At 49.9% G+C, this 17,538-nt stretch overlaps 1 protein-coding gene across 2 annotated transcripts; it reads right to left on the bottom strand.

The window, feature by feature from the left end:
• Positions 1-2,169: 2,169 nt before the first annotated feature.
• DEAF1 (DEAF1 transcription factor) lies at positions 2,170-17,352 on the bottom strand. Of its 2 annotated transcripts, none has more exons than XM_027662137.1 (13): positions 17,086-17,352; positions 16,261-16,358; positions 15,763-15,892; positions 14,790-14,936; positions 13,861-14,000; positions 13,186-13,251; positions 12,152-12,278; positions 10,116-10,221; positions 9,527-9,655; positions 6,841-7,091; positions 5,062-5,127; positions 3,307-3,396; positions 2,170-2,856 (listed from the first exon to the last, which is right to left on the bottom strand). In XM_027662137.1, the coding sequence occupies exons 1-13, from the start codon at positions 17,303-17,305 to the stop codon at positions 2,798-2,800; spliced, it is 1,629 nt and encodes a 542-aa protein (XP_027517938.1). In that variant the 5' UTR covers positions 17,306-17,352; the 3' UTR covers positions 2,170-2,797. The 2 variants fall into 2 exon arrangements, with proteins under 2 accessions (XP_027517938.1, XP_027517937.1); XM_027662136.1 differs by having other exon boundaries at positions 10,116-10,244; positions 17,086-17,351.
• Positions 17,353-17,538: the final 186 nt, after the last annotated feature.

Genomic DNA, 17,538 nt, shown 5'->3' with positions numbered 1-17,538 from the left:
TGTAGTAAGGTGTCACAGGTGAGTACCACTGAATGCAGCTCAGATCCTCTTCCCACTGGAAACTGCAGGTTTCCAGGCTCTTTTTTCACATTTGATGTAAGCAGGGATAATAATAATAATTTCTAGTCTTCTGGCTTCTGGGGTGGCATTACACAGGGCTGTGAGGTGACATCTACCTGTGCAACCTCCTTTCCCCTTGCTCTTGATAATTTTAAATCCAAAGCTTGATTTCACTCATGTTTAACAGGGGTCCTACAAAGGCACCGTTGCTAGTGCTCCAGAATTCCTTATCAAGCCATAGGATTCCTGCCAGGAACCATTTCCAGCCACAGGAAAAAAATCTTTCATGCCTTTAGGTGAACCTGGGCTGGCAACAGCCAGTAGGACCAAGCAATGCCTGTCACTGAGGCTCGGAGGGGAGAAAAGGAATATTGCACAAATTACAATCTTCCAAGTCATGATTTTGTACAGGATTGTTGCTTTCCAGGGGGGAAATTTGCTTGGAAACTAAACGGAAAAGAGTACTGCAGGGAGGTCTTGAGTGTTCCTTTGACTAAGAATAGCAATGGCTCAATGAATTTCTCCTCAGCAAACAGACAGATTCAATTCCCATGGGATTATCCTGTGCCTTTCTCAGCTCTGTCACTGCCTGGTTGGGGTGCAGCTGCCCCAGGTACTGGGGCCCAGTGGGAAGCTCCCCGAGAGCTTTAATGGCAGCTGAGTCACACCTACACTTCTGCAATTTAGAGAAGTTGCCCCACTTTCTTCCAAATTTTTTCCCCTTACAAGGTGCAGTAAAGCCAAAATTCCAACAGTGACCGAGGCTTGACTATACCTGGCCACAAGCTATTGGACAAGGACAGTGGGTTGGATAAGGACAGCCACTGGATAAGGACAGTGGAGACTCCGTTGCTGCCTCAGGCCCCTCCCAAGCCCATTCCTGGTGTCCCAGCTCACCCATCCATGGAGCTGCCTTGTCCTCAATCCAGGAGGAGCTCTGCTGCTCACACCGGCCGTGCTGGACAGGGATGTCAAGCAACAAGAATACTTTGCAACCAAAAGCCTCGTTTGATGCTGGAAGTGCAGCTTTAGCACTCCAGAGGTGCCACTTTGGAGATGCCTTCGCTGCGTCCGAATGCGGGACACAAGAAACCCTGGGAATGAGCTGTGTTACCAGGGGCTCAATTAAGACTGTCTTCTCAATTAACTAATTGTCTCCATGCTCTAGAAAACAGGAAATCAGCACTTTACTGTGAGCAGAAACCATCGCCAGTACTTGAGTATTACTCTGGGAAGCAGGAGTGGGCATTTTGCTGTGGGAATGGAAGGAGTTGCCTGTTCTTTCCTTCCCAGGAGTATCACAGGTAATTTCTGTTCCCATCCTGCCTCAGTTCCTGCTTGGCTTTCCACGGATTTGTCAGAGACCTCCAGTCTACGACTTAAGTCTTTTCCACTGCATTTTTCTCTCTTATTAACTTTCCTGTAGCTCTGGACAGAATGTTCTCCTTTCGACAGTGTGTGTGTGATGCTGGGTTGGGTCACTCCGTGGTTCAGCTGACCCTTCCTGGAGCAGCAGCTGAACAACCATCCTCATCCACCAGCACAAAACCAGAGTGAACAACAGCCAGGACAAGTGACACTCACAGGGGCTGTGACCCCTCAGGGGGATGGACTGTGACCCCTCAACTGAACAACCAGCCAGGACAAGTGACCCCTCACAGGGGCTATGCCTGAAGCTAAAAACAAACCCAAACCACCAACCAGAGGTTTGCGCGCCTGCCAAGAGTCCTCCAAAATCTCCAACCACAACAGCTTAATTATTAAAGAAGTACATTAATAATTAGAATGATTTTGTTGCAGTGAACAAAGCAAATAACTCCCTAATGGTCACATCTCTAATCAGCAGCTCCTGTGGGGCAGAGACAGGACAGCCCCATATCCACGTGCACTCACCTCGGGCTTCATCCGATCTGATTCTGGCCAGGTGGATGCTACGAGCGACATTCCAGGCACGCCGTGGGATGAGGCTGTGCTTCCCTGCGGAGCAAACACCTCCCAGGCAGACAGGGGAACATGGACACACGTGTACCTGCCACCACACCCACCTGTGCAAGTACCTGCACCCTCGAGTGCTGCCCTGGGGATTAAAGGGAACCGCTGGGCTCGCTCGTGCTTTCACTGCATTTTATTGAACAACGTGTTGTTTTTCAATGGTATTTAAATGCAGAAGCTCCAACGTGTTCCAAATTTGCCTAGCACAGAGGGAACACAGGAAAAACAAAAATCCTTCCAAAGCCAAACTAAGAACTTGTACCGACTCTGTCAAGGCAATTAAATAAGCCAAAGGTTCATTTCTCTTCTCAAACAAGAGGTAGGGAGGCCCCGGGAGGAGGAAATACTGGCACATCTCCTTGCAGCACCTGCTTTAGATTAATCTCAAGAGAGATGAGGAGATTGCTGTAATCCACATGGTGGAGGATCCAGTCAGGCAAAGGCAAAGCCTCCCAAAGGCAAAGGGGGATCCCAGTGTGCGTGTGGGCGGGGTGTTCCAGATGAGGTTTTCACAGTCTCTGTATTATCCAAAGTTATGAAAGGGGCTCGGGAGTAGACAAACGCTGTCACAGTATCAAAAAGCCAATCAAAAACGATTCTGCTAGAGGGAACAGTGCCGTTGGCACAGGACAGACCGTTCCGCCGGGTCCCGATCCAGCCGGCCCCGCGTGCCCGGGAACGGCTGCGGAGGTAGTTTGCTCACACGGTGACCTTCTCCATGACACTGTCCGTGACGTGCACCTCGTCACCCTGCACCGTCACCGTGGCCGACTGGCCGCAGATGTGCTGGTGGTCCTTCCAGTCCTGCGAGGGGAGAGCAGAGGGCGAGGCCATGAAGGGAACAGGCCCTTGGAAAAGCCACTGTGTGGGAAGCGCTTTCTCCAGCACAGGTGGGAGCAGCAGGTCTCCAATGCCCCACAAACCAGACCAGTGATGGAGGGGAAAGGAGCCACACGCTGGGTCAATATTAGAGGTGGAACTGGACTAAGCGGAATGTTACCTTGATTTTTTGATCACCTTTGGGAAGGTGTGTGCAAACCCTGGGACCTTCCCTACCCTTTTAACCCTGTCCCGACTTGCAGACCTGCCCCATGACTACAGCCCTGCTGGTGATCCCACTGGCAGGGGGTTTGGAATGCTTGACCCACGCAGGATTCTGCGCTGGCTGCCCGGCTCTGCTCCATCAGGTGACTCTCCCTAGGGTCCCACAGCCCTCTCCAGGGAACTGGATCCCGACTCCCAGGCATGCCATACCTTCCGCTGGCAGAATGTGGAGCAGTAGTTGACTTTGTGGCACCCCGTGCACTCGTTGGTGGCCTCCCGCCCGCAGTTGACACAGGATTGCTGTGGGAAGGGACAGAGAGTGACCGTGTCACACGGAGCCACCCCAGCGAGGTCACCGAGGGGCTGTGACCTGCTGCAATGTGGGAGCAGTGGGAAAGCACCTGCTTCCCAAAATACATCAGCACATCAACGCAAAACAGGCCCAGTGGCTGGTGGATACGCCCTGAGAGACCTGCTCTCCTGCTGCTGTAGCAGGGATCACTTTGGAAAACGGAATGCACCTCTGGTTTCCTTTCTATCGGGCAGGAAACCCTTCAAAACCATGGGTGGGACACTGAGTGGTCATGGAAATCCAACCCCACTACCTCAGGGATACCTCCCTCCATAGGGGTCAGGTAGCTGCAGGCTTCAGCAGGAGCTGGGTGTATCCCAAGGGCAGGTGTATCCCAAACAGCCACGTCAGGCCGTGCACAGGCTGTTCACAGCCAAACTCTGAGTTTATCCCAAACTGAAAGGTTTAAGGCAGATTTCATTGGTGGCTTTGTTGGGTTTAGAATACCGTGTATGTCAGAGAGAGGGTCTGAGGAAGAACAACAGGGGTAGGAATAAGGATGGGACTCCTCAGCTTAATCATTCCTTGGTTTTAGAGAGGAACAAGGGATTTGTTACTTTGCCAGTCAGCAGCATGACTGCATAAGGACTGTCCCAACAGGGAAAAAGGAGTCAAATGAAGAAGGCTCTAACAGGAGCAAGGATTTAAATCCAGAAGCAAGGTGAGAGAGGATACACGGGAGAAAAATCACACCTGCTTTTTAGGGGATGCTTTTGTGTCTATCACTTTAATCTTACCTCAGTGACATCAATTAACATAACCTGTATATTTAGGTGGAAACATCATTGAACTGCCACCAAATAAGCACTTCACAGAGCATTCCAGCTTCCAGCTCATTAAACTCCTGACAAATCATTAGCACTTGGAGCAGCAGTGGCAGGAAGCGTTGCTGGGCTGTGAAAGTATCCTGAGTTCCTCAGGCTCCTTTTCTCCTTTGAGCACAAGCACCCCCAAATCGGTGTCCTGATTAACACCCCACTCATCATACCCCCTGCTCACACCTTCCATGTACCTGCAGTGAACAGCTGGTGTGACTGAACTGTGTTTGTGCTCCTGATGTACAGCCAGGGACTTGAGACATCAGAAATGGCTTAAAGCTGCAAGCTGGGACTTGCAAAGCCTGTCCCGAGGGGACACTTGACTGGGGCTGTTTGTCACCTGTACAGGTGCTGGAAAACGTGGGAAACACACTGTGTGTGTGTGCAGTGGTACCTGGAGATCTGAGGGACAACTGAGTAACACACACAGCTCTGAGGGCTTCAGTCATGGGTCCTGAACTAACTCCCATTTCAAAAGCCAGAGGGAATTGTGGAGTTATGAAAACCAGCTCACAGGACAGAGAGGAAGCAAGTTCCCTTCCTGCCAGAGCTCAGTGACAGCCACCCAGCAGAGCTGCAGCACCACCACTCAGAGGTGAGTGAGACTCAGGAACCTGGCTGGGTGACAACGGAGGGGTGTGGAAACCTGGAAGGCTTGGGAAAGAGAAGGCACTGCTTGGAGCAACGGGAAGGCTCAGATCTGTGCCAGCACAGGATTCTGTGGCAATGACAAACTGAAACGGAGCGAGGCAAAGACCAAAAGACTCTGCAACACACGAGACGTCCCCAGCTTACCTTGATGATGATTTCTGTTTTCCCATCCACATCCTCTGTTTGTTGGAATAACTGGCTCTGGTATTGCTGCAAGGAAGACACAGCAGACGTGTCATTTCCCAGCTGGAGTGTGATGTGAGGGGTTGCCTTGCCATGCTCAGCAAGGGGGGACAGGAATCCCAAACCAGTGAAATCCAAACCCAATCCCAAATGGACTATGTGCTAACCCTGGCCTAAACGTATTGGGAACAGTTAAAAAGTCCAAAAAAATCTGAACTCCCACCTCCAGGCAAAGCAGGTTCACCCAGGAGTTTGACCCAACATATAAGGAGATTAAAGGCTTAATTTACAAGTGTATGACCCGACAGCACAGTATTTATTCTCCTGTGAAACCACGACCTTCAAAACCTCTATGTTACCATGACACAAACTGAGTTAAAAAGCTCCAGGCAGACGGAGGTGGCGGCAGGGAAACCTCTTGCTGTGGCCTGCGAGGGTGGGGTTGGGTTCTGCCTGATCTGACAAGGCAATTCCAGCCATGCACAAACCACAGAGGAGGAAAAGGTGTGATAAGAGAGAGGATCAAGCCAGACACATCCAGCCGTCTCACAAAAACAGCTCCAGAAAACCGATAACCAACAATTCCCAACTGTTTCCCGGCTCCTTTGGAGGACACAAGCCTCTGTTTGCTGACCAGAGCCACATGTCTTAAGTGCCCGACCCTTTTCAGTTCATTTCACACTCTCCAGCCCTGAATTGGTTTAATCTTTCTGAAATCCAATTCAGATGCCCCAGCTGTTTGCTGACTTAATCTTCCACCTTGCTTTCAAATGAGTGCTCTGGAGCCATCACTGCTTTGCCAAGGGCTATTCCAATTAAAACACTCGTCAGGCTTCAACACTGATTCTCTTCAATTTATACAGAATATCCACTTAACACATTTCCTGAATATCTTTATTATCCCCCAGCAATTCTGGCACAGAATTTAGCAAGTTGGGGTATTCTCCCCATCCTAAAGTTTATCTGATATAAACAATGGCTTAATGCACACTCAAAAAAATTCCATTGCTCAAGCACAGAGGCCCCTGTGTCAGTCCTGTCTTTAATCTGTTCATTTTGGGCTTGACCTACAAATGTCAAATATCTTTTGCAAGACACAGAGAGCCTTTGTTGCCCCTTTTCCTAAATGTCTCTCCCTTACCAAAAAACGCAGTAAAGCCATCAGTGGGATAGTAACCAAAGGATCAGATACTCAGTGTGGAGAACTGTTTCTTAACAGCCACAAGAAGTTCTGCCAGAGCAGTTGTATTTAACTAATCCCACACAACATGCTGCAATTCAGAACAACCTTACAAATATCTCAGTATTTTCAATTTTTGCAATACCCTGACGCATTTTGGAAGTTCATATAAACATGGAGCTGAAGCGCTCACGGTTTGCTTTTCTTTCAGGACGTCATTCCCCACAACTTCTAAGTAACACAAGGGCAACTTTACTCAGAGGATCCTAACAGCTTTCCCAGACAAGGATTTGGTGCCCACACTCATAAATTTATGGAGAGTTGATGGGAGAGCTCAGCATCGTGACACCAGTGTGCACAACCAGCCTGCTGCCCACAGCTCCTGGAATCCCCGAGCTCGCCATTCCTTTCCCCAGGACACAAACAACTCAGAAAGATTTCTCTTGCTAACTAACACTGCTCTCCAGGCCTGGAGAAACAATTTCTAAGGGCTGCCACTGTTCCAGGCAGGAGCTGCTCTGCCCATCCCTCAGCCCCAGAGGTGCCCCTGGCGCAGTTACCTCCTTCCTCTCCACGTCCGCCTGGATCTTGGCCTGTGTGACGGCGGCCTCTCGGAAGGAGGAGCTGGCCTGCTTGGCCTGCTCGATCAGGCTCTTCAGCTGCTGGGCGGTGCTGAGCAGGGAGTTGACCATCTCCTCCAGGTAGAGCCAGCTCCGCTGCTCCGTCACCTCCAGCCCGTTCACCACCGACGGCGACATGGCCTTGGTGGGGGTCGTGGGGGGCACGGCCAGGGCGGGGAGAGAGGTTAACACTGGGGACAAAGCAAACAACAACAGAGACACAGTTAGGGGGTTTCATTGCCAGAAAGCAGGGGGTTGGAGGAGTGTTGGTTTTTTTTTTTTCTGTGTTGTTCAGTTTCTTTTTTAAAATACGGTCTGTGGAATTTCCAGTCTGGGAAGGTTTTGCTAAACAGAGCTTTCCTCCTGCAACCCAAAGTGCAGGTCTGTGCAGAACAAGCCCTTGGGCACTCTCAAACCCCCAGGACAAGAACACCTCCTCATGACCCCCCGTTTGCTCTGGGAAGGGTTTTAACACCTCCCAGCAGTGCTGTGGCCAAGCACAATTAAGTGGTGAAAGCAGCATTCCCAGGGACTCCACCACTGGCAACAACGTTTCCCTCCTCCATGGCTAGGAAAGGTTACAGTAAGTCACTCAGTGACCCAGCACTTTACAGGAGTATCCCAGTGTCCCTACCCAGACGTCCATTCTCAGGCTGCAAATCCACAAAACTCAGGCACTGATCCACATTTGCACTCCCTGAGCTTCTGAATCCTGACCTGGACCATAACCCTGGCCCGACACTGGAATAAACCCGACAGTCACCACCACCTCAAAGTGAGTGTACTCCAAACATGCACTTCCCAAACCCATGGGCTGGGGACTCCTTTAAAAACACAGCAGTGTCACTAAAACAGCTCCTTTTCCCAACATAAGGTTTGCATGTACGCTGGGAGATCATGGAATGAGGAAACTAAATCCAGATCCAGGAACTCCACGATACACAGTGTAAGCTCAGCTTAGGTAACATTCCAGGAAGAAATGTTATCTGGCTTTACTGGCTTTACTTTTCCAAAATATAACTTGAGCAGTAAATACTCACCATCTGCCATAAAATTCAGTCCAAGACATTCACATCTACCAACACCTGACCTCCACATTCCTCACTAAATTGTTTACTAGAAAAAGGAAGGTACCACCAACTTTGGGGCTGTGCAGAGTTATCACCCCAAAATCTCCCCCCCAGTCTGGCAGGCAGCTGGTCCTGCAGCTCTCCCAGTGCTGATGGTACTGAAGATAAAGCAGTGACAGTGTCTCTCAGACCAGGGAGCACCAGCACCGCTGCCACTGGTGGATCTCTGACCAGTGTTCTCACTAAAAGGGACCATCATTGGAGCCAGATGTTGTTCCTTGGAACCAGAGTTCAGAAATTTACTGAACAGGGAGTTCTTGAACAAAATGTAGAGGGGCTCAAGTGTCTGAAAGTCACTTCAGTGTCATTTACTTCAGAGGCACAGGTAAGTAGTGCCCTGAACACACCTTCCTGCTCCCGGCTGCCATTCCAGCAGTTCCACTGGCAGCGACCCTCTCCTTAGAAAAGCATCTGCAGACAAACCAGCCTTCTTGCAACACAGCACTGAACACTGAGTAACTTACAAGGCAATGACTAATTTAGCCCTTTTTAACCCTTTTCACCTCCCACCTGGTAGTTGTTCATGGAAGCAGTAAAAGCTGGCAGAATCCAACACTGATCCGGACGGAGAGAACAAGCCCCAAGCCCCAGGTAGGTCACTGTCAGGTGTGTGACCTTTCCTTGCCAGCTCCCCACACAGGTACACAGACATTTCATGGCAAATGCCCTTAATTAAAACAGTAATTTCAATCAATCTGCACATGAGGGGTGTGGAACTATTTGCACTTAGATATGAGTATGAGATAAACGGGTCTTTTTTATCAGTGTCTGTTTGCAGAAGAGCCTTTTCCACTCTCCATTTCCAGCACAATATTTGTCCCAGTGTGGCATTTGATAACATATCACACAGGAATTACTTCTGATTTCTCATTCTGGGACAGGTACAGGAGCAAGAGAAAGTATTCACCGGTGAAAAAACAATCAGTGTTTAATTAGTAACATCAAGATCTAAGTCTTAAACCCAACAAGATGTGACTCTGGACAGCAGGAACACGCTGTGCTGCTCTGAGCAAACAAATAAAAGTCATTCAGAGGGGATGGAAAATTGACACCAAACCTGCCCAAAACTACCTCCAGCAAGTACCCCTGGAGTAATAAAGACATGGGAGAATGTCTAGAAAAGCTTCTGTGCATTTTGAAGGGGTTGGTCTCCTCAGATCAAACAGTAAATCAATGTTGAGCCACTGAGCCACAGTGCCCAACAGGGACAAAAGCCTGGAAGCAAGAGCCTTAGGAAAGGCAGGGAGTGCAAGATGATGCAGGCAGCAGGATCACAGCAGCCTCCTCTGGTAGAAACCAACACATCAAAGTTCTCCATAAGGAGTGAAAAACTCCCCACAGAGGGGAAATCTGCTTGTCTAAATCCTAATAACTGTAAAACTCACAAGCGAAACAGAGCCAAGTTTAATTTCCTGCCTCAGTCTTTACCTTTGCTGAGAAGGACCAGAGGAAAGTCAAGCCCAGTGAAGTGTCTCACCTGCTGACAGCAAACGTACCGATTTTGGGGTGAGACGTCGGCAGCGCAGCCTCGGGGAAAGGGGAGATCTGGCAGTTGTCCTGGTAACTGGGATAGTGAGGCTCTGGATGGGACACCCGGCAAGGCTGCTGGACGTTGGTGTCCTGAACTGCAGGAGGACAAGGATGTTGGGAATCACTGTCTGACACACCTGGCAGGTGTTTCTCACACTGCTTTCATCCCCCTGTTTTTACATTTTATACAAGTTCCTACACTCTGTGGTAATTCCCAAGAGTTGGAAATGAGATATGGCAGCACGATCTCACACAGTGAGCAAACAAGGCAGCCTGGTCTTCATTCCAACAGGTTTAGTTTTAGAGCCACAGGTTCCCTGGTTCCCTCCCACACATCTACATATCCACAACAATCCCAGAGCTCCAAACTCCCGTTCTTGGAGCAGAATCATTCCCTCAACAGAGCCGACGCCCCGAAGCACGACTCAAACTGCAATAACTGAAACGTACGTCTTGCATTTATACTTTGATTTCTTCTGGCACCGAGAGGAACATAAACCAGCCCCCTCCTGCCCCTTCCCACGGCTGCCCAGGACACAAAGCCCTGGCTCTCACCCGTGGCCCCCGTGAAGACGTCCCCCTGGGCCGGGCTCTCCGAGATGATGGCCGTGGCCTCCACGGTGGACGCGCGGTCGAAGGTCAGCGCCCCCGAGGTCGTGATCTGTCCAGAGGGAGTCACGGTGACTGGAAATATTAAAGCACTCTCATCATTCACACTCAGGGCAGGGCCCACAGCTGCACCAGCTGTTGATATCCCTGTGCTGCACCATCCAGAGTCAGGGGACTCACTGGCCTGTGATAACCCAGTTTGGATCACACCTACGACCAGCGCAGTTGGAAATGGGAATAAAAGCCCTGGTGGATTTCTGAAGGCTCTGCTGTCCTTCCAGGTTATTCTCTGGGGGTACAAGGCTGGAACATTAATTTACAACATAACACCTCTCAAATCACCACATTTTCAATTATTTTATGAGCCATAACTTAACAACTCTCATAAAGGTTCAGTGAGGCCACAAACCCCATCAGTTTCTGGCTGATCCTAATTTATGACAATCTTAGCAAGAGTGATTCTTGCTACTTAAATCAACATAAAAACCTGTGGATAACAACTAATTTCACAACAGCTGGACAATTTTAGCTGTTTATCTACACACAGTGACAGAATGTGCAAGTAACAAGGCACAAAATCCTTTTGGATGATTATACCTGAGCAGCTCCAGAATATTAAAAACCCTTTTTAAACAGCACTAATTACCTGGCACCATTAACTGGCGATGGGCTGGTGCCATGGCACACTGCTCTGCCAGAAGGATCTTTTCCCAAACAATAATTCAGTTTTCAGATATTGTGACTACAAATCCATGGCTGGTAAAGTATGTGGCCCCCAAAATGAGCAGTTGTCTCTCCCAGTGCCAGCACAAGGGAATGTGCAGCCTCACAGCACCTCACTTAACAAACCAGTACAGATTAAACACATCTGGGGATTAAAAAAACCAAACCCACAAAACAACTCTGCAGAACCCTTGTGTGTTTCTCCTCCTACTGTTGTTGATGATCTAACCTTACTTTTTTGTTCCTATTTTTGGATTCCTGCTGCTTCCTCCTGGATTCACTTTGCACTGTACTGTTACAGCCCAGATGATGCCAGAGCACCGAGGGCAGGAGGACACATGGATGTGACTGGGAATGTGTGAGCTGGATGAGCTTGCACATTAATTTCTGCTCTCACACAGATGGTTTGCCAATTAAACCAGTAACAAAGTGTGTGCTGGGTGCTGGAGAGGGACGTGCAGATGAAAGCACCACCTTCTGCCTCCTTCATTAGCGGCTTTCAGGCTGGGCACCTCATCCCAGCTGCTTCCAGCCTTTGTTTCTATGTATTGCAAGGAATAGCACAAATCTTACTCCAGCTTCTGAAGGACACAGAGCAGCTCAGGGGATGGAATGGGGATTTCTGGCAGAGCAGAAAAGGGCCAGCCTTCCCCACAACCTAATTCCAACAGGAAATTTCCCAACTGTTATTTGTGAAAAATCTACTTGAAACCCACTGTGGATCAAGGCCAGGACTCCACAATTCCCCCCACACTGCTGGGCTGAGAGCAGGTACAGGGGGGAATATAACCATGGAATCACAGAATCCTGGGATGGTTTGGGTTGGAAGGGACCTTCAAGCACATCTTGTTCCATCCCCTGCCATGGGCAGGGACACCTTTCACCTTCCCCATCCAACCTGGCCTGGAACACTTCCAGGAATGGGGCAAAATCCAAAGCTCTTTCAGCACAAAATATAAAACCTCCTGTTCACTGCACAAAGATGTGATGATGCTTAAACCCGAGTTTCCTGGAGGTCTAGAGCTGTACTTTTTCCTACTCAGCTTGTGTCCAGATGTGACAACACTGTGCTACTTTCTATAAAATGGGAAGTGACACTGAACCAATAAAACTGTCCAATGAAAAGGATATGGCCAAAAAAAAGGGACATTTTTCTCAGCTGGACAGTTCCAAGGGGCCTCTAACAGACATAAAATACCTAGTGTGGCAATTTCTCACCAAGGAAGGGAAGCAATTTTCAGCAGGAGAAAAGAACCTACACGTGGTTGCGGCTGTGGCAGGAAGCAGAGTGATGTTTTTGGAGCAATTCTTCTTCACTGGAGTTGCAGGCATTTCATTTTCCTTTTTCCGCCTTTTATACGGCACAAAGAGTCGAATGGGGCCACTCTGGGCAGAGCACAACAAAAAGAAGAAGAAAAGCAAAAAAGAGAAGGCATTAACTGAGGCACCTCTTCGGAGACATTGGGTTTACCCTCCTCTTTCCAGGAACAGCAGCACAGATCCTCATGGATGACGTGTGGTTGGCAACAATTGACCAAAGAACTTACAATTCTCCAAACCAAAAGAACTTGGGGAAAAAAAGTTAAAGTCAGCTCCTTCCAGCTGAAGAGGCACAAATCCAGCCTCTTCCAACTATTTTTTAAGGAGCAGAACTGGGCAAATAATGGACTGCTGGTCGAGGTGGTGGAAGAGAAGAGAAGAGAACAAGAGTGAGGAGAAGAGAGGAAGCAGTTCCAGGCTTGGAAACAAGGAAATCAGTCAGCTCATAGCAGAAAAGAAATGCAAAACATCAAGTCAAGTTAAAGCCTTCTGCTTTCAGGATTTTAACCTCATTTTTTGAAACAAACAAGCAAAAAAACCAAACTCCAAACAAACCAACCAAGAACCCCAAGCAGTTTTGAGATGAAAATACAGCACCATCATAAGAGTATTATGTTACTTCCTTACAAAAATATTTTTCCAACTCAAAACATCGTGAAATTTGAGTCAAGAAATCACAAATAGTATTGGCATTCCCAAAAGGCATTTTACATAAATATATTATTTAGAAAAGGAGGGAAAAAAAAAAAAAGAAAAAAGCACTAACTATGCTCCAGTTTTACTGAGGCTGCTCCACAGTAGCTCCAGCAGTTCCTTATCTCCTTTCTCCACAGAGCAGGGACAAAGCACTTGTGCCCATTCCCAGGGTGCTCATGACCTGCTCGCCAAGGGCTGTGGCAGCATCATGAGCAGTTAATTTTTCAAACTCAACTAATTAGTTTATAAACTGATGGATGCAAAACCTCCCACTCACCAGTGTCATGTCGTCGCAGCAAGCGGCACAAGTACAGGAGGCAGCGTGAGGATTTAAAATCCCATCCTGGAATGAGAAGTGACCAGCTCAGCACTGGAGTCACCAAAATCACCAAGAACACACCTGTGTTCTCCCAAAACAGCTGGATGGCTCCCAGGGAGAGGTACTCCCTCCCTCCTGGACCCTCTGCAGTAACAGAGGCCAGTTCCTCACACCGCAGCCACGGGGTGAGAGCTGGGGGAGAACAAAGGAAAACCAAACCATTTCCACACCAAAAGGCCAGGGTATGTGAATCTGTGGCTTTATTCCTGCCCAGGTAGAAATCACCTGTCAGCCTGATGGCAATGCAGGAGTACTGCAGGAAATAAAGGATCCACATACTCAATAAATGGTGCAAGTGAAGAATGTGGGTGTCAGGCAAACAGAATGGAGATATCACAGTGAGAGCTCAATTCCTGTGACAGATCTCAAGGCTGGGCTTCACCCCGCAGAACCTCCAGCCCCTTTCCAGCACAAGCAAGATCCCCAGTGTGCTATTTCTGACGCGTCTAGAAAAAACTCCCCTCAGGTCACTGACTCCCCACCAGACCTGGCGTGGCTCCCGGTGCCAGCAGAGGCAGCCCCTGGCCCAGCCAGCCCCTTCCTGCAGGAGGGAGGGAGCCCAGGGAGCCTTACATGGATAAGGCACTGCAGGGGCCGCCCGGCGTAGCGGATGCTCCTCTTCCAGTCCTTGCTGCTGGCTCGGCCCGCCATGGCCTCGAACTCGGTGGGGCTGTACCAGTTGTCCCCCTGCTTGATGCACCTGCCACGGCCCCCTGAGACAAAGCAGCAAAACACACTGTTAGTGCAGCTCAGGGGTCATTTTGCCACTTCCCTGAAGAAGGAAATAGGGAAATTGCTGGACAAAATAGCAGTTAATCCACAGCCATCACCAAATGTGCCCGTCTGCTGCTTCCCTTCACCCTGGGACAACCACGTCCAATTACTGCTGTGGCTGTGACAATGACTGGGCATGTTTAGAGAGCTCCAACTCTGCGCCTCAAAGGGCTGCAAAAACTGCTCCTCCACAAGAAGGAAAAGTCTTTCTTGCATAAACACCATGAATTTAAGCCTATTCTTAATTTACACTTAAATTTCTGGTCTTTCTGGTGATGAAGAAAACTCTCTGTCCAAGAAGCAAGTGCTGTGCTGGGCAGCCAGGCTGCTGCTTCTCCAGCTTCCCCACAAGGATAAGAGAGAAGAGGAGGAGCTCAGGAGCCCCGTGAGGAGACAAATCCTCCATTTTCATTCCAGCAGGGATTCTTTAGAGCTTTGTACAAACACAAGTCTACTCCTCAGATGAAAAAAAAACGTTAGAGGAGTTGGCCTGTTACTGAGGACACTCACTGCATGGCAGCCTGGATCCCCACGGATTTAAGAAAAAGTTAAAAAGCCTCTGAAGAACGAGCAAAACAGACGAGAACAATAATATCAAAAGGCACTGGGCTGGCTTGGAAACTGTCTTTTTTTTTTTTTTCCCCCCTCACAGTCAGCCCTTAAGAAGAGTCTGATGAAAAGAAGAGTGTAGAAGGAGCTGTCCCACTCCTCCCCCAGGCCGTAGTTACCTGAGCCGAGCCTGTTTTTGAACAGAATGCCACTGATATTGCGGCACCTCACCGGGAGCTCGTTCTCGTACACAGACGGGTCCCAGTTGTACTTGGTCCCAGTTTTCCCTTGGACAGTTGTTAACGGGGTAGGAGGAGACTGGGGTCCTTGGAGAAAAGAGAAAAGAAAGGTGACAGCAACCAAAAAGAAGAGTGGCTGTTCCATCTCACAGCTGGGCCCAGGGGACTGGAGCAGCTGGAACATCCTCACAAAGGTGCACCACAAAAAATTCGTCTTGAAGGAACTGAAAAGGACTGAAAATTCGGCAAACTGCACCAGAGGAAACAGGCTCTGACAGGAAATAAACGCTGAGGTTATACCCTGACCCTTACTTACACCACCTGTAAGCCGTGGTACAAGGAGCTGGCTGGATCTTCCCCTTCCCAGGGCCGATCCTGCGAGGAGTTCGTGCCACCTTGTGGGCAGCAAGGAAACTGCCAAGCAGCCCTGAACAAAACCCCAGCGGATGGAGACACTAAAATATCGGCAAGTGGTCTGAATGGAGATAAAAAATGTATTCCAGGACCCTTTAAAACAAACCCACGTGCACAACTGGGAGACTCGTATTTTTATTGTCCACGTTAAAAGGATTCCTGTGCCCTCGGGGGTGGGATGGGTGCAGGAAGCCCAGCAGCAGGGCAAGATTTTTCAAGCTGCTTCTTTGCCAGGGTTAGGGCAAAGGATGAGGAAATAAAATACATTTCTGACAGGAAAAAAAAAAAAATAGTAAGTATTCTTGTACTCCCAAGAAAAACTGTGCGAGGTCTTCATACCTTAAAGGTCTTTTCCCACCTAAACAATTTGATGGTTGTAAGTGGGGACAAACGATTCTTACAATATTCTGCACGTTTTTAAATCCTAGAAACACAGTGGAAGTGGAGAAGAAGGCCTCCCCCTGAGAGAATGGCCCCTGAGGAGCAGATTGGCTCATACCTGGTGTGAGAGGTGCCGAAGGCCCCTTGATCCCGGTGGTTTCCACGATGCTCCCGTCCGTGTGCACCACGATCAGAGTGGCCTTCTCAGGGTTCAAGCTGTCCCCAATCTGGAGGGCTGTTCTCCCAGACTACAGAAGGAATTAAGAGTTTAAACTGATTAAAAGGGTTAAACACCAATAGATTTCAGTATCCCCCAAGGGTACCCTAAAACTGCAATCAGTATGGCAGTTATTAGGTTAATTTTGGAGGTTTCAGCCAAGCAAATTCAAATGTTTCATGTTCCAGGTCACCAGTTCCATTACAGAATGAGTAGATGAGGGTGGAAAGGCAAAAAAAATAATGAATAAAAAACTGCATGTCCCCCAGCTAGTGGGTTTGTGGCTTAAAGCCTGTATAGTGCAATAAAAACAGATGTTTGACCTTACTACAGTCTGTATTTACACTGAGCAAGTGAGACTTTGCCAAGGCCCTCAGATGAAAGGCCAGACAGACTTACCAACACGTGTCCTGAAATTGAAGCTGCATTGGCCACAGACGTGGTGAAAACATTGTCTGCAGAGGCCCCCACGTTGGCTACTGTCACTGTGGTGACTTCTGCAACGTAAAACAGGCATTAATTTAATATTTGGCTGCATCCAGAGAGCCTCATAAACAGCTAAAACACCAAATAAATGTAATTACACTTCCTTCTTCCTTCCTATTCTAAATTAATTTTATTTTTCACGACACCCGTAAGTTGTTATAAACACAGTCATCGTGATTTTTATTAAGCTTTGGGTTGAATTGGCTTTAACCTCGAGGCAGTGACAGTTGCTATGAGCATGTGATGAACTAAAGGAAAAATGAATATCGTATCTGTACTTGGAACACCCCCAGGTGTGCTGCTTTTAATGAAAAGAGGGGTGACTGGCAAACGCCAGGATAAAGTGAACAACTGACTGTCCTGTCCCTTTGCCATGTGTTAATAGCCAGGGTGTCATTACCCGCTAGAAACTGCCCAAACTCACAGCCAAACGTCTCTGTGACGTTCAGCCTGGCTAAAATCTCAGGGTTTTCATGTGCGGCGAGAGTGAAAAAACAGCCGTAGCTGAGGCGGAGACGCCCAGCCGGGCACGGGGGTTCTGGGATGTTGTGGTACCGCAGCTCGGCTGCGGAGCCCTGCGTGTTTGGGGCACTTTGTAACGGGACACGGACAATGTGACTGCAGGAGCTCCCGCCCCGCGTGTGAGGGCGGAGCGTGGGCCGTGCCCAGGGCGGGGGCGCTCCCCGAGGGGCCGTGAGGGAGCCCCGGGCGGGCCGAGGGAGCGCTGCCCGCCCTGACCTGCGAAGGCGGCGGCGGCGGCGGCCTCGTCGGCGCTGGGCATCGTCGGCGCTCCCATCTCGATGTGCTCGGCGTCTGCCGCCATCACCGTCACCGCCTCCTCCTCCTCCTCGGGCTCCGCCTCCCCCTCGGCCGCTCGCGGCGGCTCCTGCTGCTGCTGCCCGGGCCCCGCGGCCAAGCCGAGCCGTGCGGCCGCCGGCTCGCCGTCGTTGTGCTCCATGCGCGGGCCCGGGAGAGCCGGGCCCGGGGGGGCCGAGCCCGTGCCCCGGGGTGAGGGGTCCCGGGGTGAGGGGTCCCGGCGGGTGCTGAGCCGAGCGCGTTCGGGCCCGTCCGGCGGTTTCCGAGGGCGCCCGAACCGCCCCGAGCCGCCGAGCGCGCGCTGCCCCCGCTGGCCAATGGGGCGCGGCCGGGCCCGCGCGCGCGGCCCGCGGCGGTACCTGACGGCGCGGGGGG

Source organism: Corapipo altera, unplaced genomic scaffold (assembly GCF_003945725.1).
Source record: "Corapipo altera isolate COAL_440 unplaced genomic scaffold, ASM394572v1 RXGC01000072.1, whole genome shotgun sequence".
NCBI lineage: Eukaryota > Metazoa > Chordata > Aves > Passeriformes > Pipridae > Corapipo > Corapipo altera.
This window is presented reverse-complemented; position numbering and strand designations above follow the sequence as displayed.

What these genes read in the sequence shown, in the direction of transcription:
- DEAF1 (XM_027662136.1), bottom strand. Translation starts at nt 17,305, where the DNA reads ATGGAGCACAACGACGGCGAGCCGGCGGCCGCACGGCTCGGCTTGGCC. An exon ending in CGCCGCCGCCGCCTTCGCAG is followed by an intron (nt 16,359 to 17,085) that starts GTCAGGGCGGGC and finishes TTTACGTTGCAG; the next exon opens with AAGTCACCACAGTGACAGTA. An exon ending in TGCCACAGCCGCAACCACGT is followed by an intron (nt 10,245 to 12,151) that starts GTAGGTTCTTTT and finishes TAATATTTCCAG; the next exon opens with TCACCGTGACTCCCTCTGGA.